The sequence below is a fragment of the Sitophilus oryzae genome, unplaced genomic scaffold, assembly GCF_002938485.1.
Source record: "Sitophilus oryzae breed Bouriz unplaced genomic scaffold, Soryzae_2.0 scaffold_1620_pilon_pilon, whole genome shotgun sequence".
Lineage (NCBI taxonomy): Eukaryota > Metazoa > Arthropoda > Insecta > Coleoptera > Curculionidae > Sitophilus > Sitophilus oryzae.
The window spans coordinates 4994063-5018807 of NW_022146304.1; the positions used below are offsets into that span (position 1 = coordinate 4994063).

Sequence of the window (24745 nt, forward strand, 5' to 3'; positions counted from 1 at the left end):
AAAACTTTTCATTCATTACTATCGAAGATAATCGTTCAAATGCCCGAAATCATTCATTTAATTATTAAACAGTAATGTATATTATGTCAACTCAGCATTATCGTAAGCACTACTCTATTTTGTTCGGGCTACGACGCCAACAGGCGTAACTGAATGAAGTTTAACTCTATTTTTAAGGGAAGAAGAAACTCTTTTCTCTTAAAATCCATCGACGAATATGACGTGACGGTGCCGTTAAAAAGTTATTTCCTCTTCCGGCACCATCGAAGCGCGCTCGTTGCCAGTAAATGCACTGCTTGTCGCCTACTTTACCATCTCAGTGCTATTATTTTAACAGCGCCAATTTGGCCTCGTTTTACGATTCTCGAGCACTGACCGAAGTTGACGAGTCAGTGGTCTAAATGTAATCATTAGAAGTAGGTAATGATAATATATTTATCCATTTGTTTATTTTAATATTACATTTATTGTCACATTGGATATTTTCAATGATTAAAAATTTATGACCATGTGAGCTTTAAAACTGACAGTACATAAATAAGAGTTTCTGATCATATATTTTGCATATTAAAAAATGTGTATAAATGTAAAGCAAGCAATCAATGATGTTGGAATAATTATATAGTAGATACCCGAATAGCATAGGTATTCTTTTGTCTAGCAAACACAGTCTTGTCTGCTGTATTTTGATAATTATTTTATTGCTTTTTTGAATATATGTAAAATTTAAATTAACTGCAACACGTATTCATGGGCCGAGATAACAAAGAATTTATTTATCAATGTTGATTTTATATGTGAATTTTTAACTTTTTACCTATTTGACATTTTCAAGAGTTGCTAGTTCGAAATACTTGAACTGCTCCATTAATTGCACTTATAACTAATTATTTTTAATTTGTTTCAGAAAATTTACTTCAAGCTCCAAGATTCACAACATTCACCAGCAGCAGTATTATCAGATTAGGAACAACAAAAATAGTACAGTGCCAAGCTTTTGGTAAGTTTTTCTACATTAAATTTAACAATAATACTATTTCTCTCATGATACTGAACAAATTTTCTGGATTTTTTGTTATACTTGAGTTGCTTATTTGAGTTACCCATTTGCTTCTAATTTTACACTAGTACCTTTCTTCAATTTTTCATAACTGGATTTTTTTCATTATGACAAAATCACCAGTAACATTAAAAAAGTACTATATTTATTAGTTGATACATACTTTTAGATCTGCTACATACTTTATATAAAGGGCTAAACTATTTTGTGCTGGTGATTTCTTGATCTATCACAAATCTCGTTGCTTTTCGCCATTTAATGGTTCAAATAGATCCATAATTGTAGTATATTACTATTTCTAAGGAATAATTATTTGGAAGTGACAGTAGTTATATTAACTTTGGGAGTAGATATTTTCTTTCTGCTATTTTTTCGATATTTGCATTTGATTTTTTTCCTGGTTAGATTATAGACTTAAGTGCGGAAACATAAATTCCAGTTGCATTCACAGTTGAAATTGACTTCCCATCTTAGGGTGTCATTCTGCACTATATCTGAATATTTTCAGGTTACATTTGTATCTTTTGTACACAGAATTGAAAATGTAATCTAAACTTAATTATTCTACTTACTTCATTATTCAGATTCATTATGGTCATTAGTAGTTGCACGCATATTCATATGCAGTCTACGACTTATGGACATGGAAGTCTGCTATCTTCCTAGATACTAGTTTATCTTTTATTGTACCGGGTGATCGGTACTGTATTCCGGAAACTTCGGCAGCATATTCTGCAGATAAAAATAAGTAATAAAGTTCGTATTGTTACGTTTTTCGTCGGTTCCGTGTGGATAAATAGTCACAATTTATTTAAACACAATTTATTTAACACTAATTAACAAAAACAATAACGATAAAAGACTTAAAGAACTATTTATAACTTATTTACAATTTATCTAACTATTTATCTGAAAGGAATTTATTTTGAATTTAGCGCGGCGATTGTAACTGTACGCGTCGACCGGTTGTTTTTTTCTGTCCTCTTCAGGCTTCAGGCGCCGCGCCGGCTTATATAGGAGAGAAACAGACAATCCAGATTTGTCTCGAGAATTCTTAGCCGCGTTCTTAGAACGTCGTCGAGCGTATGAGTCATAGCAGAGTGGCCAGGCCTAAGGCCGAGTTCACACGGGTCCGCAACAGTATAAATGTATGTCTTAAAATGTTTAGTTTCGGAGATACAAAGTGTAGAAGTTTCATTTTCATTTCGATTTTTTCCAAATAATTTATGAAGTAACGTCAATATTTAGATGAAAATTGGTGTCTAGGAGTTTTTTGACATGAGAAATTTGATTTTAATGTTAATATGGCTCCTACTTGTAGAGGGTGTCACCTACATATTTTTTAACTGGTTTGAGGAGTAATAAATTTTCGTCCGAACCTGTATAAAACTACTTAGTAAAAAATATATATTTACGACGTTTTTACGTAAAAAAGGTCTCTTGGTAAAAATCGCTACGAGTAATGGTTCTCGAGATATTCACACTATTAAGATATTTGGAATCGAAATTATTATCATTAAAATAAATTAAACATGTTGACTAAATAGTTATTAGACTGAAATCATAAATGAAAACGGTTGCTTGTAGCGATTTTTACCAAGATACATTTTTTGCGTAAAAAGTCACGGAAATATATGTTTTTTCACGCAGGAGTTTTATACAGGTACGGACAAAAAGTTATTACTCTTGAAAACAGTTAAAACACATGTAGGTGGCGCCCCCTACAAATAGGAGTCATATTGAGATCAAAATCAAATTTCGCATCTTAAAAAACTCTCAGAAACCAATTTCCATCCAATTATTGGGGTTACTTCAGAAATTATTTAGAAAAAATCGAAATAAAAATTCTACACCCTGTATCTCCAAAACTAAGCATTTTAGGACATACCTTTATACGAACTTTTTTACTTATTTTTATCTGCAGAATATGCTACCGAAGTTTCCGGAATACAGTTCGGACCACCCTGTATAATAAGTCGGGGGTTTGAGCTTCATAAGCCTTTAAAAAAAACATTGTGTCGATTAGCTAAAATTGACTAGCTGGTAGTGAATAAGCTGTGCTGCTTATCAATTTTTTTTATCTAAAAACCAAAACATTAATTTTTCATATTCTAAATACAAAATACAACCATTTAATAAATGTACCGGCATAATAAATAAGCTATTTACGTAGGGTTATTAAATATATTTTAACGCCATTAAACCAAAATTACGTAAAACTATTTAGTAGTATTTCCATTAATATTTTTTTATATACATTCAAACATGGGAAAGAATATTTAAGCCAATGGCCAACCGCGATAAGATCGACATCTATTTTGTTTTCGAAACGTAACCTATATGGAGCGGGCGTTTTTCCAACGTCAAAATGGCGTCCAATTGGAAGGGCGTGAGTACTAATTATATGTTTTTAGTTTTGTTTCTCTTTTTTTTCTGTATAAAATTACGTCACTGGCAGTGACGCGTTCATTTATTTAAATAAGAGTTGGAAAAAAAATAACGAAGGTTTTGTAAAATAATTTGTAAAACAATAATTAAACCTGTGCGTTTATTATGGTATTACCGTTGAAAATTTGTTTTTTTATTTATATGTTTTGAAAATGTAATTATTTTAACATTGCATTTTTTACGAAACTTAATAAAAATATATCTGTATACCGGGTGCGTCTCAAAAGTGACTCATCCCTATATCTTTTTAGATAAAAAACGAGATTTGGTAGGTATGTTAGTATATAACATAAATTAGGATTGATTGACCGTATTCAATTGTTTTCTGTCACTTCCTGTTTCACCGGAAATTACTACAACTTTTGATTTTTAAATGGCACCCTCGGTATATTTTTACTTTATTCGATAGCAAATGACACTTTGAGCAGAATGACATATCATAATATGTAAACTTTTGACATTTTCGCTTAAAAAATCGTATTTTAAATTTCAATCTAGAGTGCCACGGCTGTGTAAATAACAGTTCTCGAAATATCTTAAAAAAGGTGTTTTTTTTTAAAGTTTGATGCCGTCTAGCGGACAAACGAAGCACTTTTGTATAGAGGTAAATTTTGTCCAATGAACTTATTTTGGTTTCAAAAATATTGGGATACCTTGTATAGAATGTGTCTTTTTGAAAAATATAATTCAGTAATTCTAGGTAGATGTATAACAAAAATATTTCGAAGAAATAGTCGGCACATGGGTACTTATTGAGGAACCGCCGTTTGTATTAATATAAACATATTCATTTATATTTTTTTCTTTTAGTATAAACGTTTATTACATATATACCGTATGATTGAAAAAAAAACGGCGTCCAGTTGGCTGGGAAATGACGATCGATGACATTTCCAATATAAATTTACATATAAAATGACAGCGATCTTTATTTCATAGCCATCGCTGACGCCGTTTTTTCTTCGATCATACGGTATTATTTGTGTGTCATTTAAATTTCTCACGTTCTATTTGTTTTCATGTACTGTTAAGTGTTAAATATGTATTATCGATGGGGTTAACAAAACCGTTTTAGTAGGTATATCTTTATTTAGTAAACACTCATTAGCATGCAGAATTCTATCTATTAAATATGGCAAAGAAAGTGTCGAATATAATATGTTTGAATGCCTTACTTGGCGAACTAATATATTTTGTAATATTTTTTAATAAGATAATGTTAATAAATATTCAAACATCATCTTTATAGAAAATTATAGAAATATAATTATATAGATATTTCAATAAAAATACAATAAACTTAACAATATGTTTTGTACTAACAGCTATTGTGAAATGATTACTAATGTTTTAGTCAGCTCCAACGAATCTATTTGAAAACTGATGTTTTCAAATTATATAGAAACAACTATATTTTTATGACTTTTTTAACTCTACCGATATATCGGGTTACGAAAAATAGGACACAAAAGTAAATAAAATGCACGTAATAAAAAGGGCGTTTGGTTGAAAAAAGGGTTAATGTTTCAATAAAGTTAAATAAACGAGTCAGTTCGATGTCGATGTATTGATACAACAAAAATGTATAGATATAGATATTTTTATGTCGCATAAAGGTGGCCCAAAATTAACCTGATATACACTGATTTCATAACAAATTTAGTGCCTATTTCAAACATATACTGCTACAGAGAACATAAGCAATTATCTGTGGAATAATATTCACAGAATATCGCTATTAAAAAAAGCTATTCAATACCCATAACGTAAACTTTGTCTCTTATATATTCAGTTCTTCTATATTTTTACTAACTGACCTAACTTCGAACAATCTAAAACCCCATACTCAATAGTTGATCATACTCAATAGTTGATCATACTCAATAATTGATCATACTCAATAGTTGATCCGATTTATTGGTTAGTTGGAGTTGTTAGTCATCCATTCTGTACGTGATTGCTCTTTTGATGGTTCGCCCAAAAACCAACATACGAATACTAAGAATAGTGAATACCAGTGAAGCAAAGTGAACTGAGAGTTTTTTTCTAGAACAGCAGCAAAATGCTATAAAATACGACATTTATCAACATTTTTATCAGTTTTCGAACTTCTTGTAATTTTTATACTATTAGCAATAGTTAGATTTTAATGTTATTGAAGTGACAAATTTTGTACCTATCCGGGTAAATCTGCATTAAAGTACATTTTTAATTATTCTTATTTATATTAACTCTCTATAAATATTCCTACCAACTCAAGCTACTATAAATATGGACCATTATAGAACACGTGACTTTGACAGGTCCGCCATTTCGCATGGATGATCATTCATTTGCATTCATTTTTTTTTCTTTGCGTTTTTAGTTTTTTTATAGCGTTATAGACATATTTTCTTTAATTCTTAATTTTCTTTAATACCCAACTTTCATCATCCTAGAATCAGTATAAGGTCAACGAATTAAGGGGTGTTTTTATGAGGCCGAATTACAGAAGACAAAGTCTCCAGGTCTTTATCTAGTTGAAAAAATACTACCAGCAGAAAAATAATATTAAACAATTTTATGTGAAGTAGTTAAGCTTTCCATCCAGGTTTAACTCATGGATTGATGATATTATTTAAAATTTATAGTATGTAAACTATATTGTATATTTATTTATACTATTAAAAATAAACACATAAATTAAAACAACTTTCGTTTCACGTCATCAATGACACCATGCGTCGTCTTATGGAGTTTGCTCATGATACAAAGGAGTTTGCTGGTGGTCGTATTATGATGTGCAACGAAAGTTTCCCCATATTTTTTAAATCGTATTATATTTAAATAAACCGACATTTATTAGTATATACTGGGTGCGCCTCAAAAGTGGCTCACCTCTATAATTTTTTAATTTTTTCAGATAAAAAACGAGATTTAGTATATTGATATATGACATAAATTAGGATTTGATTGACGTATTCAATTGTTTTCGGTCACTTTTTTTACTTTACATGGTATTTTTTTACTTTATTCGATAGAAAATGACACACTGAATAAAACGACGTATCATATGCCATTTTATTTAAACCCCGTGAACACAGCTCAACACAACACAACAAAAATGAGGCAAAGTTGATAACGGTCAGTGATTTTTTCTTCAGTGACAATTAGTTCAGTCGTTGGGGATTTTTGCTTGGACAAAAGTCCGGAAGTTTTGCAACTTTGCAGGTTTATAGGTTTTGGGGTCCCTAACTAAAATCCATAAAATGCACATTTCCAGACTTGCCGCCGGCACCGCCATCTTGCCAAGATGGCGCCCAAAATCGGTATTTTGTGAATATCTCGAAAACTATGCGTTTTTCGCGAAAATTTGAGGAGAGCAAAATTAAAGAAAATAAAATTTCCTATAAAAAAGGTTTTATGAAAATTTTCGCTAAAGTCAACCGTTTAGGCACAAAATCCCTAAATATTTTACAATTTTGCGTAAAATATGATATATTATGTATAGTCGATTTTCCGAAATCAAATGTCGATTAGGGTTCACTAAAACGAGTTTTAGTTTAGTTTCTTCAATTTTGTCATAAAACAGTGGTGTATCATTAATTCCTCCATTAATTCCTAAGTGGTGTAGAATTAATTCCTAAGTGGTGTCTTGTTCTTGTTTGTTTTGTATTAACACATACCGTTTTTTATTAAATAAAATAACTCGATTACATTTTTTCAGTTTTATACAGTTTTTTTCACAATATTTTGAAGTAATCACTTGTCAGTCAAATTTTGGAATGAAATATGCTGGAAATAACCAAGAGAGGCCGTAAAAGAATAGAGTGGATGCAACAAAAGACCCAGGTAATAAAGGTCATCCACAGAGTCAAATCCCTCAAATGGCAGTGGGCAGAACACCTGGTAAGAAGAACGGATAACAGTTGAACCACAAAAATTACGGCATGGTACCCACGAGGAATTAAGAGACCTAGAAGAAGACCGAACCTGAGATGGAACCATGATATTAGGAATCAGGGATTCGCACAGCTAACTATAGACCCGCATAGCTGACTATAGACAATAACTAGTTTAGCAGGCATATAGGTCGATAGCTACATTTTTTATATTCTATGTGGTTTTTTTCTATTAATACCAGTTGGGCACGTTTCCACCTACTCAGAATAGATGCATTTCCAATAACATCATTGCAGATATCCACTAGTACATCAGGTCTTTCCTGAGCAACAATCTGAACTATTTCAACCGGAATGCCGTCTGATCCACCTGCCTTTCCTCTTTTGAATGAAAGAATGAAAAATTCCTAACAAACGTCACCATAAAAATATAGGAAAACTCTGTCGATATATTAAAAAATATCTTCATTTCAATATCTTGACAAACTTGATATCGAAAAATCGTATAGGTAAAATCTAAACCCGCGCCATTAATTTATATGACTTACGCGCTAGCAAAAATAAAAGCTGCCCGACGGACATCTCATATCGAATTACTTCACGTCCGCCGAGTGCCCCCACCTCCACTACGACCGCGACCCCCAGAAATTCGCCACTACGTTGCGGCTTCGCAACCCCACAGGTATACGGTTTCCTGGGATTAAAAATCTCGTAATATCGTGTTGGGGTAGTTATAGCAAAGGGGGATACTGGGCAAATTGAAGTGTAGGGGAGATAGGGGGCGAAAGAAATCGAATCTGGTGTGTTGAAATTAATTTGTGATGAAGTTTCGATTGGTAAATAGAGTTATTCTGTTATGGTTTTGTTGTTTGTACAAATATACTGTTTCAAAATGCAGGAAAATCAGGAAATATAAGTATATTTCTCTTATGTAATAATATTTGGTAGATAGTTAAGAAAGAGTAAGATGAACGTATAATCCAGATTTTCTAAATTATTTGTCTGTACAGGGTGGCACCTCACATACGACGCGGAGGCGCCAGGGAGAAGGACAGTTTGTATTGAAATGAAATTTTGTAAGCATAAATGTAGGTTAAAGGTTGTCGCCCACTAGACCGCGGCGCGGCGCCATGTGGAAATTTCTTTTGTCTGCTTGCCATATATTTAAATGGACCAACGCAAATTAGAGCGCGCAGCGCAGAAGCGCGCCACGGAATTTCCGTCAAGAAGTCGGAAGACTTCTCTAGCAACTTTTTTCCGTCTCCCGCGTTTCGGCGCGTTGCAGTGTGCGTACTCACAAGGGAGATAATTTTGCATTCGAGTCTTTTCAGTTGGCTTTTTGACTAGGAACTAGTGATATGTATCAATGGCAGAATTGTATTTTTAAAGGTAAATTAGGCAAATCGATTTTCATAAAGGAATATGATATTTTTTTTAGTCTTCCCTCACTAGAGACAGATGGACGAAATGCCTTTCTATCAAAGATTTAATATAATTGAGGGGTGTAGAGGCAAAACTGGCAATCTCCACTTTTTAACAAAAGTGACAATCTCCAATTTTTAAATTCTAATTACCTAAATATATAAAAAAGATCAGGGTTTTTTTGACCACATAACTAATATACACATCAGAATAAATAAGAATTATCAAAAATATTAGTAATTTGTCTCTTCTGAAAAAATATGATGAGTAGATATACCCGGTGTTTTTTCTTCTAAAACCCTCAATTGAGGAGTGCGTAAAATGTTTCCTTTATATTTTGTAATACTGAAAAAAATGATTTTGTCTTTTATTAAATCTGGAAAAAGATGGTAAAATTCTCCAAACTTCTTTCTTTTTTTGTTAATCGTATGAGTCCAAACTTTTCCTCACCCCCTCTTCCTCTTCCTTCTTTCTGTTAGAAGAGCACAAAAAATACGCTTTCGTCCGTACTTGAACTCATTGCTTTAAAAACTAAACTACAGTAAGTAAAAAACACTTCGACTATAACTAAATAGCGTTGCCGCGTTTCAAAAGCGCGCTATAGTGGGCGCAGTCCCTTCGCAGCCGGAAAAAATTCTCTTCCCAGCGCCGCGCCGCGCAGCGGTCTAGTGGGCGACAACCTTAATTCAGAGCATATTTTAATATTATCGAGTTCTAGAGGATGCTTCCAAAAAAAGTTACATATCAAAGTTGTGTTTTTGTAGTGGTAACATTCTATATTAATTGATTTTCGGACTCTGGGAGAAAAATAAAGGTGAGTTTTATTAAAGAAGTATATGGCTAAAATGTAAGGTTTTTGAAAAAACAATACAATATAACAAAATAAAATATAATTCTGAAATTACAATAAAAGCTACCTAAATTAGAATTTTTCCGGTATAGCCTAATATGTAGTTGAAATAACTATTGTACTTTAAATCAAAATCCCAAAAAGTTATACAGGGTGAGACAAAATTAATATTTAACATTGGTCACTTCTAAAAGCAAGTTAATCCTTTATTTTAAATGGAACACCCAGTATATTATTCCAATGTTCACTCTGGAATTTATGTGGCTTGAAAATACTATTAAGATTGTAGCCCTCAAACAAAGATTTTCCTAAATATTTTCATTTTTATGATTTTAGTGTCAGTGGATCTTTATTATTTGATAAAATCTAGGTGGCTGTGAATCTAGATGTCTGGCGTTACTTCGACATAGCTGTGTAATTAGTCCAACTTTGACAACTAGTTATCATTTTGTGTCAGTTAAAAGAAAACAAATTCTCAGGAATTTGCCGAAAATGCAAACTTATCCAATTCACCAATTAATAGAATACTTAACTGCTCCTGATTTTATCTAGGTTTTTTTTATAGGGATATGTTAAAGACAGTGTTTACAAAACTTAACCAACTATTGTCTACAACATGAGAGAAATAATTGTAGCTGCTTTTCGAAGTAGAACTCCACATATGCCTTTTAAAATGGAAAGATCTTTTGAAAACAGAATCATTTTATGCAGTTACCAGGAAAGAAAACATTTTAAACATTTGATTTCATTTAGCTAATTTTTGTCACATAATTATAGGCTTATATCTAGTTTTAATTCTGAGATAATTAAAATATGTTTTAAACGTGTATCTTTTTATTACCGTTGAGTATTACTCTACATCCTTTAATTTTAGTTAAATTAACAAAAGTATATATCACAGCCATTTTGATTTTTTCAAATAATGTTGTATAAATGAATTAAAAAAGAGACAATAATTTAAATGTCAATATAAAAATACGCTGCCCTATTTGTTCTATTAATATAAAAACTTCGTTCGGTTTTATTGAAATCTTCATTAATATTACAGGAAAAAACGTCATTAGGCACCCTATTACCGCATTTCGATAATCTATCACGATCGTATTAGCGCAAATTGAATTTTAATGATCGACGACTAATTAGATTAAACTAATCGGATTGAAATTTGTTCGACTGCTTCTCTACCGTGTTTATTTTGACCCTAAGGATTTAGTCGGTCAGGTAATATTTAATTGATTTATCTTTGTATTTTTTATTATTAGTAAGTTAAAAAAAAATATATTTTAACTAGCGTGTACCAGCGACTTCGTTCGCGTCGAATTAATCATTTGTAATGGTGATGATAAAGCAAAGCAAGAATTTCCATTAACATACAAACTGGATAAAATTTTCTCACATTTATGTCAGCATGAGAAAAACAATATGGCGATATTATTATATAACTTGGTAATATTTGAGGGGTAGTTTCATCTCGTTGGAATTTGACTTTCGAAAAATCCGTTTGCCAAAAATAAACTTTTTACGTTAAGCAGTTTAAGCAGAATCGTGGTTAAGAAATTATCCAACTTTTTGGAACACCATGTATGATTTTTTAAAAAATTTCAAAATATGTAAAAAAACCAAATAAATTATGCTTGTCCAAGCGTTTTCCCGAAAGACTAACCGTTTTTTAAATAACAAATATTGTAATATTTGAGGGGCGTTTTCACCCTCTTGGAATTTGAGATTCGAGAAACCCGTCCTTATCGAACCTCACAGTCAATCCGTTTGCCAAAAATCAGCTTCAAACGTGAAGCAGTTTAAGCAGAATCGTGATTACTCAATGGTCATATTTTATGAAACACCCTGTATAAATTTATAAAAAATCTTAAAATATGTAAAACAACAAAATTAAATATACGTGTTTAAGAGTTTTTCCGAAAAACTCACTTGTTTTTAAATAAAAAATATTTTAATATTTGAGGAATAGTTTCACCCCCTTAGAATTCGAGGTTCGAAAAATTCCTTCTTATCGAACCTCTACACCCTAAAGTCAATCTGTTTTCCAAAAATCAGCTTTTTACGTCAAGCGCTTTAAGCAGGATCGTGATTAATCAATGACCAGATTTTTCAAAACACCCTGTATACATTTTTAAAAAATCTTAAAATATGTAAAAAAACAAAATAAAATATACGTGTTTAAGCGTTTTTTTGGAAACTTGGCCGTTTGTAAAAATATTGTAATATTTGAGGGGTGGTTCACCCTCTTGGAACTGGAATTTCGAAAAATCCCTTCTTATCGAACCTCTACACCCTAGAATCAACCTGTATGCCAAAATTGAACTTCTTACGTTGAGTGGTTTGAGCAGGATCGTGATTAATCAGTATGTCAGTCACTTAAGGATTTTATATATTAGTATAGATAAGAATGTTCATTCACTTAATGGTTCCCGGTGGCGTAGAGGTACAGGCTCTCGTCTACCAATCTCAAGGTTGTGGGTTCGAATCCTACACCCGGCATTTCATCAGCCGACTATTTTTATTAACTTAAAAATAGTTTGGGTACCTAGGTCGACTCAGCCTTAGAGGAGTACTTGGGATTCACAATTCTGAGGTAATAATAGGCGGTTGAAGTGCTAGCCACATTACCTTCCTTGTATACCGAACAGCTCTAGTATGGCAAGCTGTACCTAGCTACTCCCAAGGCGTTAAACGCTATATACGGGAGCTATTATTATTATTATGTTCATTCACTAAAACGAGAACATTTCCATCGATCTAGAAATCACAATAATTTCGAATTCGTGTCAACAAATAATATGTTCAATATCATCATCAGCATCATCATTCTCAGCTTATTCAACCATTTCATTACTCTCTTTGTAGTTGGGCCCATATTGTTGTCTATTGTTAGCTTTTTTTATATAGATGGGTAACGCCTTTAGGGCCGGAGTGTGGGAGTCTCCCTCTCTGCTCTACCCAGAGGGTCTACCCACTAAAAACCTATCTTTGTCAAACCTCAGTCTCCGTCTCGGAACCGCCCGGGGCATTACTTCAAAACAGAGGGTTGTCTTATGTGTGCATCCTATGTATTAATCGTTGCGCCAACTCGTCCTGAAATTTGGTTTTCATAATAACCCTCAGCATTTCCGCAACCGCTATGCTCTTCTCTTGGTCTTCACCCATATTGTGTCTTTTGTTAGCTATGCGGGCCCAAGTTATCCCTGCTAATTTCCTAATATCATGGTCCCATCTCAGGTTTAGTCTTACTCTAGGTCTCTTAATTCCTCATGGATACCATGATGTAATTTTTGTGGTCCATCTGTTGTCCGTCCTTCTTGCCAGTTGTCCTGCTCGTTGCCACTTGACGGATTTGATTCTGTGGATGACATCTATTACCTGGGTCTTTTGTCGTATCCACTCTATTCTTTTACGATCTTGCTTGGTTATTCCCAGCATATTTCGTTCCATTGAGCGTTTTGCGACCTGCAGTTTCCTTATAATGTCCGTTTTAAGAGTCCAGGTTTCGCTTGCATAATTTCTTCCATAAGTATTCCATGTTAACTAAATTCAACATGTCAAAAACCTCCCATACACTAATGTTTGCCCAAATTATCGAAATAAAAATGAAACTTCTACACTTTATATCTCCGAAACGCAGCATTTTAGAACATAAATTCATAATTCTTTACTTATTTTTCTCTGCAGATTATGCCGCCGAAGTTTGGCCAATACAATTCGGACAACCCTGTATACTGTTATGGCCATTTTTCAAAAAACTTGCTCAATTCCCAAAACAGACAAATTAATTGCAAGTGGCTTTTTGTTCGCGATTTAGTCCACCGCGTCTAACTAATAGCGAACTAGCATTAGTTTCAGGATAATAAACATATTAGCTACTACTTCCGAACTAACAAATCACGAAAATAACGCGATAAAATTGGGAAAAACGCAGCAGTTTTCGCGGTTTTTCTTTTATTTTCCCGCCGATTTATCGTCGGCAGCGTTCGAGTGCCGCCGAACGGGTGCCAGAAATATAATTATAAATTGGATAGTATTTTCGGCGAAACGTGCGCCAATATATTTTTCTAAAGTTGGGGCAAGTAGCAAGCGGGATACAGGATATCTGGAGAAGTTAAGTCTTGTAGAAGAATGTAGAATGTTTGGGAGGGGGGTTAATCAACGCGATCTTACAGATCTATTGTGTGTCCCCCTTTCTTGAGTTATAACGAGTTATGACTCATCATAGAGTGTCAGGGCTTTAACAAAAGCTAGTATCTGAGACGGCTTCACAGAGGCTAGTTCTCCATCTCCGATGTCAGTCGTACCAAAGTTTTTGGCACAAATAGTTGTCGTCTCTGCGCACTCAATGATGAGGTGTTCTGGTGTTTTTTTCCTTAGAATCTGCATTCGCTCTTGTTTCTGTAGCTTCAATCTACTGAGATGTAGGTACGTTGAGGAGATAGTGTCCTATTAAAACCCTCGTGACAATTCGAATATTGTTCTTACTGAAATCAAGGAAAATCTTTGATTTTTCTCGGTTCTGAGAAATTTCTTCGAGTGTCTTGAACCATTGGACCGTTAAGTCTTACCAAATTCTACTTTTTCAAGCAGAGCCAGCGTATAAAACAGCGTTTAAGGCACATTGCTTCAGATGTACGGCTTAAAAATATATCTTACCTCAAAATACAATTTTTTAATAATTGATTTAAATGGTCATTGATTTTTTTTAAGTTATATTTTATACACGGTGTCCCATGTATAAGATTGCACACAACAGGGACCTCTTAAACTAGAAGAAATTCAAAGATGATTGACTTGCGCTGCTAATGGTTAGTGAAACATGTGTCCACAGTTCTAATAAAGTGTTTTAGTGTATTTTGTTAATATAGTGAGATAATTTGCTTCGGTTTTGATCATCTAGTCCTTTTTATAGTGGTGTTTCATTTTGTTATTTCATCAATGCCATTCATAGACCTAGAAACCTTCTATGGCGATGCAAAAGCAATCACATGAATTGGTTACAAAACTATATGTGAATATAAATAAATATATCTCGAGAATGGTGGAAAAATTCATTTACATTTGCCAAAAAAAAATCAAATTTCCTCGCAACGACCTCTGTGTGCTAGCTCATAAATTATCGCAAATAACTGTTATTTTTGCATCATGTTTACTATAATTTTATTGTTAAATATTATTTTATTTAGTATTTTACCATTATGCAACCCGATATACACCGCTAGATTATACAGCTTCAGCTCCACTGTCACTGATGCCGACCAGCAGTAAGCTTTTTGTCCGTCTCTCTATATCTTTGATCATCACCTGTTCGTCACTTGTCACTGTCAGATCAAATCAGATGTTTTTGGATTTATTTATCCTTTGTTTTGGTTATTGAAATTTTATAATTATCAGATAAAATTTCGTAGTTAAATCGTTTATTTTTGATGTGGATCGCAGTGTGCAATTCGTTCATTTTAATTGTGGAATTTCTGAGTTTAGTTCGTTCATTGACCGGATATGAAATATGGCTGTTGAAAAATAATCTAGAACATCGTTTTTTTTATTTATACCTTTTTGTGAGTTGGACTAGTCGAGAGATATAGTTCTCTATCTATATCCTGGAGGGAGATTTCCAGTTGAAATCTGATTTTGTGAAGGAAATTGAATCCTTGCATCACTTCTTGTGTACTCCCCGACTGAAGAGTGTCGTCGTGAAGAACTGGCTGCCGTTCCGTGAAGCATTCCCTGTTGGTGATTAGCAGGTCTTCCTAGTGAAGGATTAAGTCTTCCGGAACACATTTGGTCAGAGACGTGGTTGGATTTTGTTGAGTTGACATGGACCACCGACCAATTTCCGCAATGGGATTAAAATAGCCAAATTTTCCGACCGATAGTCCGATTCCACGTGCCCAAGAAGTCCCCGAATAGTTCCAAGGTATGCTATAATTCTTCTGCCTATTCTAAGTCAATGCCCAACTGATTTTTATTCGTATTGTTGACTGGTTTTCGACTTTTCCACGCCCACGTGGTGTAGAAAGATTGGTTGAGTGTTACCTTTCTTAAATCTTATTTGGTTGTTCGTAATTGTAGAGCAAGAAGACCGATCCAGACCGTACAGCACCGAACAGTCCAGAATTCCATCCGTTCCTGTTGCCCGTGTGTAGAGTTACCCGTTGGACATCATAAACCCTCATTGAGGTAAAGTTCAGATTTGATTAGTCCTTCTTTATTACCTCTATTAACTCCTACACGTTGTGCTAGTCCTTGTTCTATAATTGAGGCTCTTTTCTAAGACAACCAATGTTATTTAGGGTTTTTTTATGTTCACCTTTTGAAGTCCTACACCTGGCCGGCATCCGTACGTCTGCTGACATCCGTGGGCTCCAGTGACAGTACACCGAGCTGCTGTACCCTGCTGTAGCCACCTCATAGCTATACACCGTAGCTCAGCCGGAGGAACTTCCGAGTTGTTTCAAGATTGTACATCGATTAGAGTAAGACTGTTTAGATTTAGATTTGCTATTTATAAACCATCCTGACTGCATCTAGTATAAGTTAGCTAAGGGGGATGACGTCTTAGATTTAATATAGTTTAGATCATTTTCGTATTTTTAGTAATTCTTATCGATTTAAATTTCTTAACACATTTCATTCATTTCTTTATATACTTTTAATATTTTAATAAATTACTTGATCATTTTTAGTAGTATTATTTGCAGTCTAGTCTCATAGTTAAGCTAGAGTCACTTAAGTACAAATAGTTATAGAATATTTGAAGTTCATGATAGTTGCACTCAACAGTTCGAGGTTAGTGTTGAAGTCTACTTAATAGTTACATCTTTATTGCCGAGTTCATAGAGTATAATCTCGTGGCGCCCTTTTATTAATATCTTTGAATCCCGACCACCCGGCTGTTAAAATTAAAAAGCTAGTGGCCTCTATGCAACTCATCCTAATTAAGTAAACTTGTGTTTTATTGAACTTCAAATTAGAAAAGAGCGTGGCAGTATATTAATAAATCCTAAAGAATGTTTCTTTATTACCTATAATAATCTATATAACAGTATTAATAATAATTAAGATCGATAGTAGATAATAAATATTGAAATTTAAATTTATATTTAGTGAGATATTAACTTTAATAAAACTAATAGACCGTTAAACTTATATAGTTTTTCAAACTCTCAAAGGAAAATAATTGCTCATGATTGAGTACATCTATGTTTACTTAATACGCGTTTCATAGTATTTATATTTTAATTTGAGGTATCTGTATATACATAATAGGATTTCGTATGATATTAAATTGTCTGTGATCTAGACGTGGAACTAATGTTGAATAATAATGTGATTATATAGATATTTTTTATAAACAGAGAAAATTGACTGGATTACTTTGTTTGAAGAAAAGGCGTATATATTTAATATGATTATGATTGAAACGACTTTGTAGTCTAATGAACCAGAATGACATTTTTCAATTTTTTTTTAAATACTTATTCAGTATCGACATTTTATTGATATAGTAGCTTAGTTAAAAGTTATGTATTTCAAACTATTTACGATTTATTTTATAAACACTAATCATTTTGTATAATGTAAATTTGATAAACCAGCAGACTCGTTATATGGGTCATTATTAGACATTTAGTGTTTAGAACTATTTTTATTGGTTTATTGCATATAAAAATTACTCTACAAAGAACAACTATAGTCGGTCCAACGACTCAGGGAAGATTTCGATGGACGGACGGCATCCAAAAAATGACAGAAAATACAATTTGCCTATTATTTAAAATGGCAGACACAACTGCAACTGTCAGGGCTCGAGAAATAAAAAACAATTATTTTTTATTTCTACAGTGGCTTGGTTAAAATGATTTCTCCTGTTCTAAATGAATGTATGTCTTCCTTAAATCTTCTCTTATACTCATGACGTTTTCTATGCAGAATAGATACGTTGTCATCGCAAGTTCTGATAAAGATTACATGCAAAATATTATGCTTTTGCAGATTGTCCGAATTATTTAACCTTCTTTTTTTTCCAGGGTCGTCAACAAAATTCAAGAGGTAATATTTTGGCCAACTGTATAACAAACAATTTAAATGAAAGAAAGGAACCTACGTTGTGTTAATTGTTTTTTATTGTGATTAACTCGGATGCGCTTCGACAGAAGCAATATTTTGGGAAATTTGAGGAGAATAGGTCATGTAAATGAAACGCCAAATTTGTAAATGGCACCACTTATTTTATTAAATTAAATGAATGGAGTGCCGTACTCTGCCTGAAATTCACGAGCAAAAGAGAGCACGGTAGAGAAAACCCCGATCACTATTCCAGAGAACCTAACTATGCTGTCCTGAACTTTAATAAATGAGAAATAATAATATAGAAACTGTCCTCATGCCGAGGTTTATAGTTTAATACAATCAAAACATGCCACATTTATATCGTTCAAAATTGAAGAGAGTTAGTTTACGGGTCCCCATCCGTAGGTACGAAGATCATTATCACTAGATTCTTTATCTAAAAAACATTTTTAGATAAAGAATCTAGTGATAATAACGATAATAATAAGAATCTAGATAATAACGAATTGCAGTAGAGTAATGTCAATAAAATAATATTAGAAACATCCTAAAAAGTGACAGCGGCCGACTAGATTTTTTCCTAAAAAAATTAGAGCAGCCCACTAGATAGATTCTTTATCTAAAAATGTCTTTTGTCCTGACATGTAATGCTTTACATTTCATTTTTTAATTTCAAATCGGTGAGTTTTATCAAAAAAACACAAGAGATAAAAAAGTTTCTAAACAAACTAAACTATCCAAATTAATTTTTTTGCACGTGTTTGATAAGCTTTTTTTTAAATTTCGTTAACAAGAATGATAGGGGTAGTTTATTTCAACCCCTTCCACTCATTTTAAAAAAGTGAGAAAATTACCAGAAAGTATGTTTTCATAACAGTAATGCTTCCATAAAATGTCATTAGTCTATCGTTTTTCGTTTTCAAGATAAAAAATAAAAACATTATTTTTCCGCCATCTTTGTACCGCGATATCTCCCTAATGGTTGACTTTTGACCCAACGTTTATAAAGCAAACTACCCTTTATTTTGAACAAGGAATCTACCCCTGAAGTTTTTCGCATTTGTTCTGAAACATCCTGTATAAAAATTCTATAGAAAAACGATTTTTTTTCTACATTTATAGTGATTTTAGAAAAATTATCTGAACCGTTAATTATCTGAGCAGTTCTAAATTTTAACCAACGAAAAACATTTAATTAATATTTATAAAGATAAAAAAATGAATTAATTTGAGTACCTACAACGCAAATATTTAATTAGTATCCTTCAGTGATCCGAAGAAGATGAAAATCATCAAAAATAATGAGCGTCCCATTCTAACGAAATACATAATGGAACAATTGAAACACTGTTTTGTAGAGTCGTGCTATTTTTACTGGGACATAATGGCCATCGTTGTTGGACGACCGTCACGTTACGTTTTATGGAAATGTTAAATTTAATGCGACCACCACTATTTTGCTTGATAATGATCGTAGCCCGGACTAAACGACATTTCTTGTTTGACCTTTTTTTTATTTTTATCGCGGCTTTTCCACTGTCACTACCGCAGTCCTATAAAATTCGATATAAAATGTAAAATTCAGTTAGATGCGCGAGTAAAAAGGGGTTAGGTGTTATGGTGTCAGAAAGAGCACAAATTAATGACATTTTTTTAAAGCATAGGAATATAAAAGTATATTAAAAGCGGGGGGGAAAGCTCAATTTTTACGAGTATAAAATATAATATTTTAAGATTTGAGTTTAAAGCAGAAACAATGGAAATATTTGTGAATGAGGGTGATAGGCACAGTATTGCGAAAAGCTCCATTTCAGGTTTCCTATAGGAGGATATTGTAGTTGGGAGACAATAAGTTGGCAAGTAGTGTATTTTCTAACTTCAGGTTTGCAGATAAAGCAGCTCGCACATGTTTATATCAAGTTTTTGTTTTTTAAGCGTTGTAAGTCCCAACAGTTTCTTATATTTCACGGTTGTTAGCTGTAGTTTATTTTTATAAGTTCCTGTGTCCTCAATTGCTACTTCTTCACAATTTCTACTCTACACAAGTCTTAGACGGAGAAGAAAAAGTAAAGTAAAAGATTTCAGTTAACGTCTTCTTTTTGCTGCCAGGGCTAATCTGGACGGGGCCTACTTTGTTTACGCGGAATCCGAACCGCGGTCCTCGGCCATATCATGGTCAATGATACTCTTCTTTTCAGAAGAAAAAGACATAGCTTATGCTAGTCGTTCATTATCTCGAGCAGAACGTAACTATTCTGTTACTGAACGCGAATGTCTTGCGGTCATTTTTTTCAATCGAGAAATTTCGTCCTTATGTCAAAGGTACTAAGTTTACTGTTATTACTAACCACTATTCTCAACTTTGGCTTAGTAATTTGAAAATATCTACAGGGAGATGGGCACGTTGGTCGCTTAGGTTGCGACAAAACTGTTTCGATTTAGTTCATCGTAAAGGGGCGGATCATGTTGTTCCAGATGCATTCATCGCACCAACAAACCAAAAATGGTCACACTTTGAAGTGTCAAGTCTTCAAGGATTCTGTATTCAAGTCCGGCTTCAAAGTATCTTTTCTTTTTACGAAGTTTTTATGCAATTCAAGTTCCTAATTCAACTAGTCGTCCCACACCTTGTACTACCAATTCCGACATCTTATTATCTATCCATGTACACTGTCATGAAAAACAACTTGTACCAAGTGTACCTACTTGTATAACCTGTAGATTATACAGGGTCCGGCAATAGTGTGTCGGGTAGTTGTAGCTCCTAGAATAAAAAACTTGGTAATTTTGTTTAAGAGTAAATCTATATGTATGTACGAAGATGTATTTCAAGAAAATATTTTAACTACTACAGTCCTAACATATGGGTAAATATGTTTCGATAGTTTCAGAGATATTAATAAATAAATAAAAAATATATATTTTTCAACTTTCCTAAAAAAAAAATATTAAAAATACAAGAACTGTTCTGAAACCAAAACTATATTATAGGTATTTACTTTAGATGGTTTGTACAGGATGGGTCAAATTCGACGGTTTTAAATGGAAACACCCTTTTCTATAGGAGATAGACGAAGACTAATATCGGTGTCTGGAGCTTTCATCAAAAACATGATGGTAAATACCGCACATCAATATCTGTTACCGTTTCGGAGTTACGGGGTGTTTTTCAAAAATGTGCATTTTTAACAAATCGCTGTAACTTTTTTGCTATGGAAAATTTTGTATTTCTATGAAAACATTTCCAAAGCACCTTTTTACATAGAATTTAATGGTTTAAGTATAATTTTTTTAAAATTAATAATTTAAGAGTTATCAACAGAAAAATTGATTTTTTATTTGGGACACCCTCTATATTTTTAATTAACTGAAAATAATTTAAAATTACCTTTCCAAAAATATAGCACACTTGATATTTTGTTATAATCCCCTTCGAAATACAGAATTTTTAAAAGTTCGTCACTTTTAACTAGTAGGCTTTGGACCCCTTATTGATAATATGCCCTTAATGGAACTCGCAAACATATTTTTCCAGCAAGAGAACGCACCGCCTCTGAACGCTGAAGTTATCAGCAAATTTTTGCAGCCAATTTCAAGAATAATTGAATAGCTAATCAAGATCCCGTTGGCCTTCGAGGCCGCCTGACTTAGTGCCCATTTATCTAATCATATGGATATATTTGCGGAAGAATAATTGTTCCTTATTCTTCGGTATAATTTAGACAAGAATTATAAATACTTAGCAGTTATGAGAGAGTATCTTTCACCCCCACTGAGTTAATGAATTCCGCGAGAAATGTTCAAAAACTGCCCCGTCTGTGCATAACAGAAGACGGTCGATATGTCGAACACCTGTAGCAAAATCTCATGTCTTGGTTTGCTATTTATTTTTATTGTTATTAGATATAGTTTAAATGTGTTGATGTTGGTTAAATATATTTTAAATTGTTATAAAATTCTGTATCTCTCATTGTAAATATTATTTTCGTTTTAATTGATGCTTACAGCTAGAATGTTTTTGTATTACAGCCGGTGCCGTTCAAAGCCTACTTATTTAAAGCGGGCGAATTTTTTATACTCTATATCTCGAAGAGGAATCGAGCAAAATATCAAGTGTGTTATATTTTTGGAAAGGTAACTTTAAATTCTGTTCAATAAATTAAAAATATACAGGGTGTCCCATATAAAAAATCAAATTTTCTAGTGATAATTCTTAAATTATTAATTTAAAAAAAAAATATAATTAAACCATTAAATTCTACGTGCTTTGGAAATGTTTTCATAAAAATACAACATTTTTCATAGCGAAAAATTTACAGAGATTTGTTAAAAATGCATATTTTTGAAAAACACCCCGTAACTCCGAAACGGTAACAGATATCGATATGCGGTTTTCACCATCATGTTTTTGACAAAAATTGAGCTCCAGACACCGATATTATTAGTTTTTGTCTATCTCCTATAGAAAAGGGTGTTTCCATTTAAAAGCGTCGAATTTGACCCACCCTGTACTTACTTTACTATAAATATGGTAATCGGAAATCACACAGGATGTTCAAAATTCTACGCCAAACTTTCTAAAATACATAATAATTTTTCTTCCTTTTTTTAAAGTATAATAAACTCCCTGTATTTTATATTTTCGATAGATGGAGAATTAAAAAATTAACATTTATTGTATTTAGAGTATTTCAAAATTTTTAACAGTTTTGCAGATATTCGCGATTTTATATTTCATGTGGCATTTTCAATAGTAAATTTTTATCAAAGCCACCCAATGATTTTTCTCTTGTATTTTACCATTGAAAAAGCCTGTAATATTACTGGGTGTATTTGCAACACCATTAAAATTTTTGAAATACTTTAAATACAAAAATTGTTCATTTTTTAACTCTCCATCTAATAGAAAAATAATATACTGGGTGGTATATAAGTCTGGCGCAGAATTTTGAACACCCAGTATGATTTACGATTACGATATTTATAGCAAAGTTAAGTATAGTAAATGGTCTATACTATACGTATAGACCATTTAATTGCAGTTGCAGTTTATGCAGCAAAAACTATTCCGCCCTAGCAAATCTGTATATTTTCTCTAAAATCTCCATTATATGAATTAAGAAGTTATTTAGTAAACCCCTCTATTTTAGATTATTATAATGTTTTATTAGAAAATAGATTTTGCAAAATCGTGATCTTTTAATATGTAAAAGACTATTCAGCTGAAATTCTCAAAGTAGCTGTACCAAACGAAACTAAAAAAACTAACTATAAATATTAATATTTTACTATTAGTACATTAAAACATAGATGCTGATGTTTTAAGGCTCTCTTTAAAAATTCGAAAAAAAGTCTAATTTGTGTAGATAGATATTTAGGTTTAAAATTTTCTTCTTCCTGGAGCTCATAATTATGAATATTTTATCATCTGTGCAAAATAATTTTAGAAATATTCCTTTTACAGGAAAATATTAATCTTAGCTCCTATATTTACTTTTATCTTAAGATTCTTTAAGTAATGTTTAAATATATAAAATAAATTTTATTAATGCTCTGATTTGGAAAGGCAATAGAATGAGGAATTCTCAAGTAAAAAGTTTTTTAGTTCGCTTGGAAATATGATGACGAGATATTTTTAGGGATCGGCTTTAGGTATCATTATCTTCATAAAGAAAAATCACATTTATTTTTTTGACGTTGTTACTTGAAATGCCAAAGGCTGAGTTGCGTGAAGACGGTCATTTATAGATAACATAATGTTTTTTGTAAGACAAATGACATCTATATGGCATATACGTCAAGGGGACAGAAATTTTCGGGGCAAATGAGGAGGTTTGGTTTGTTTACCTTCGTAAAATATATTTTGCTGACTAGAGAAAGATGTGAAATAGTATTTGGACGAGTTAAAGATATGGGACCATACATCATTTATAATACTAATTTTGGTAATTCCCCTATATTTTCTAAAAAATACTAAAGATATTTGCCTTGGAAAAAATGTTAAGCCGCGTATAAATATGCCGAGGCAAGTACGAGACAAACCCGAAACGAGTATGAAACGAGGCTATAGCAAATTCTTTCCAAAAGGCGTACTAATATGCCGAGACGAGGACGAGACGAGTCAACCTCAAGCGGAATTCGTCATATTATAGCCTCGAGCCGAGCGATTTAGCCTCGAGCAGAGTCCCTGCCCAGTCGAACGGCGTTGTCTCGCGGCTATCCATTTTCAGTGGAGCCTTTGGCGAACGCACAAAAATCTTCATAGGGCTATGCGATACTGAGGCAGTATCGATATTTTGGTATCGGTTGTATTGAATATAAAGTATCGATACTTTAAAATATTGATAAATATATTAAAGTATTATTCGATACCATTCAATATTTTAAAAAATTAATTAATCAATTTAAGTATACTGTGTTTTTTAATTGGATTAGGATAGAAAAAAATCAACAGAAGTCCTTTGTTTTAAATTTGTCGACGTTTCGCAAATCAAAAAATTTTAAAAACTTAACAAACAACTTAAAACACATATCAGTGGAATTCCACACATACACAATTGGAAAACTACCCTAATGTTAACAATTAAATAAAATATATGTATATGTTATAAACTTAAGATCGCTTGTAAATAAAAATAATAAGGGATAAGGCCAGAATATAATCAGGATATTTTCTTATTCGCATTTAACGAAAAAAATCGACGATGGTGGCACTGTTTTATACAAAAAACTACCCGGATCAGAACTAAATCAGTCATCTCAAATTACTAAAAGCCCTTGGAAGAAAATGATAAAACACTTAACCTAGGGTTGGCAACTTTGAAAATAAAAAATAGGGGCGAGAGGATAAAAAAAGGCACAGGCGAAACATTTTTGAAACGTCGCTCAAATGTCGAGAATTTACCAAAAAGTTATATAAACGGTATGCGATAAATATTTAAAATACACAAAAATAAAATACTCAAAACTTATTAAAATAAAGCAAACCATTGTCAACAAAACTTTTTT

The 24745-nt window shown here is 32.6% G+C and overlaps 1 protein-coding gene across 3 annotated transcripts in view; it reads left to right on the forward strand.

Annotated features, from left to right (window-relative positions):
* LOC115880166 (protein sidekick) overlaps positions 1-24745 on the forward strand; it is a 709828-nt gene that overhangs the window by 536322 nt on the left and 148761 nt on the right. For all 3 annotated transcript variants that reach the window (XM_030897303.1, XM_030897302.1, XM_030897304.1), the window contains exon 2: positions 908-1000. In XM_030897303.1, the coding sequence (XP_030753163.1) occupies positions 908-1000 (93 nt within the window). The remainder of the gene's footprint in view (positions 1-907; positions 1001-24745) is intronic.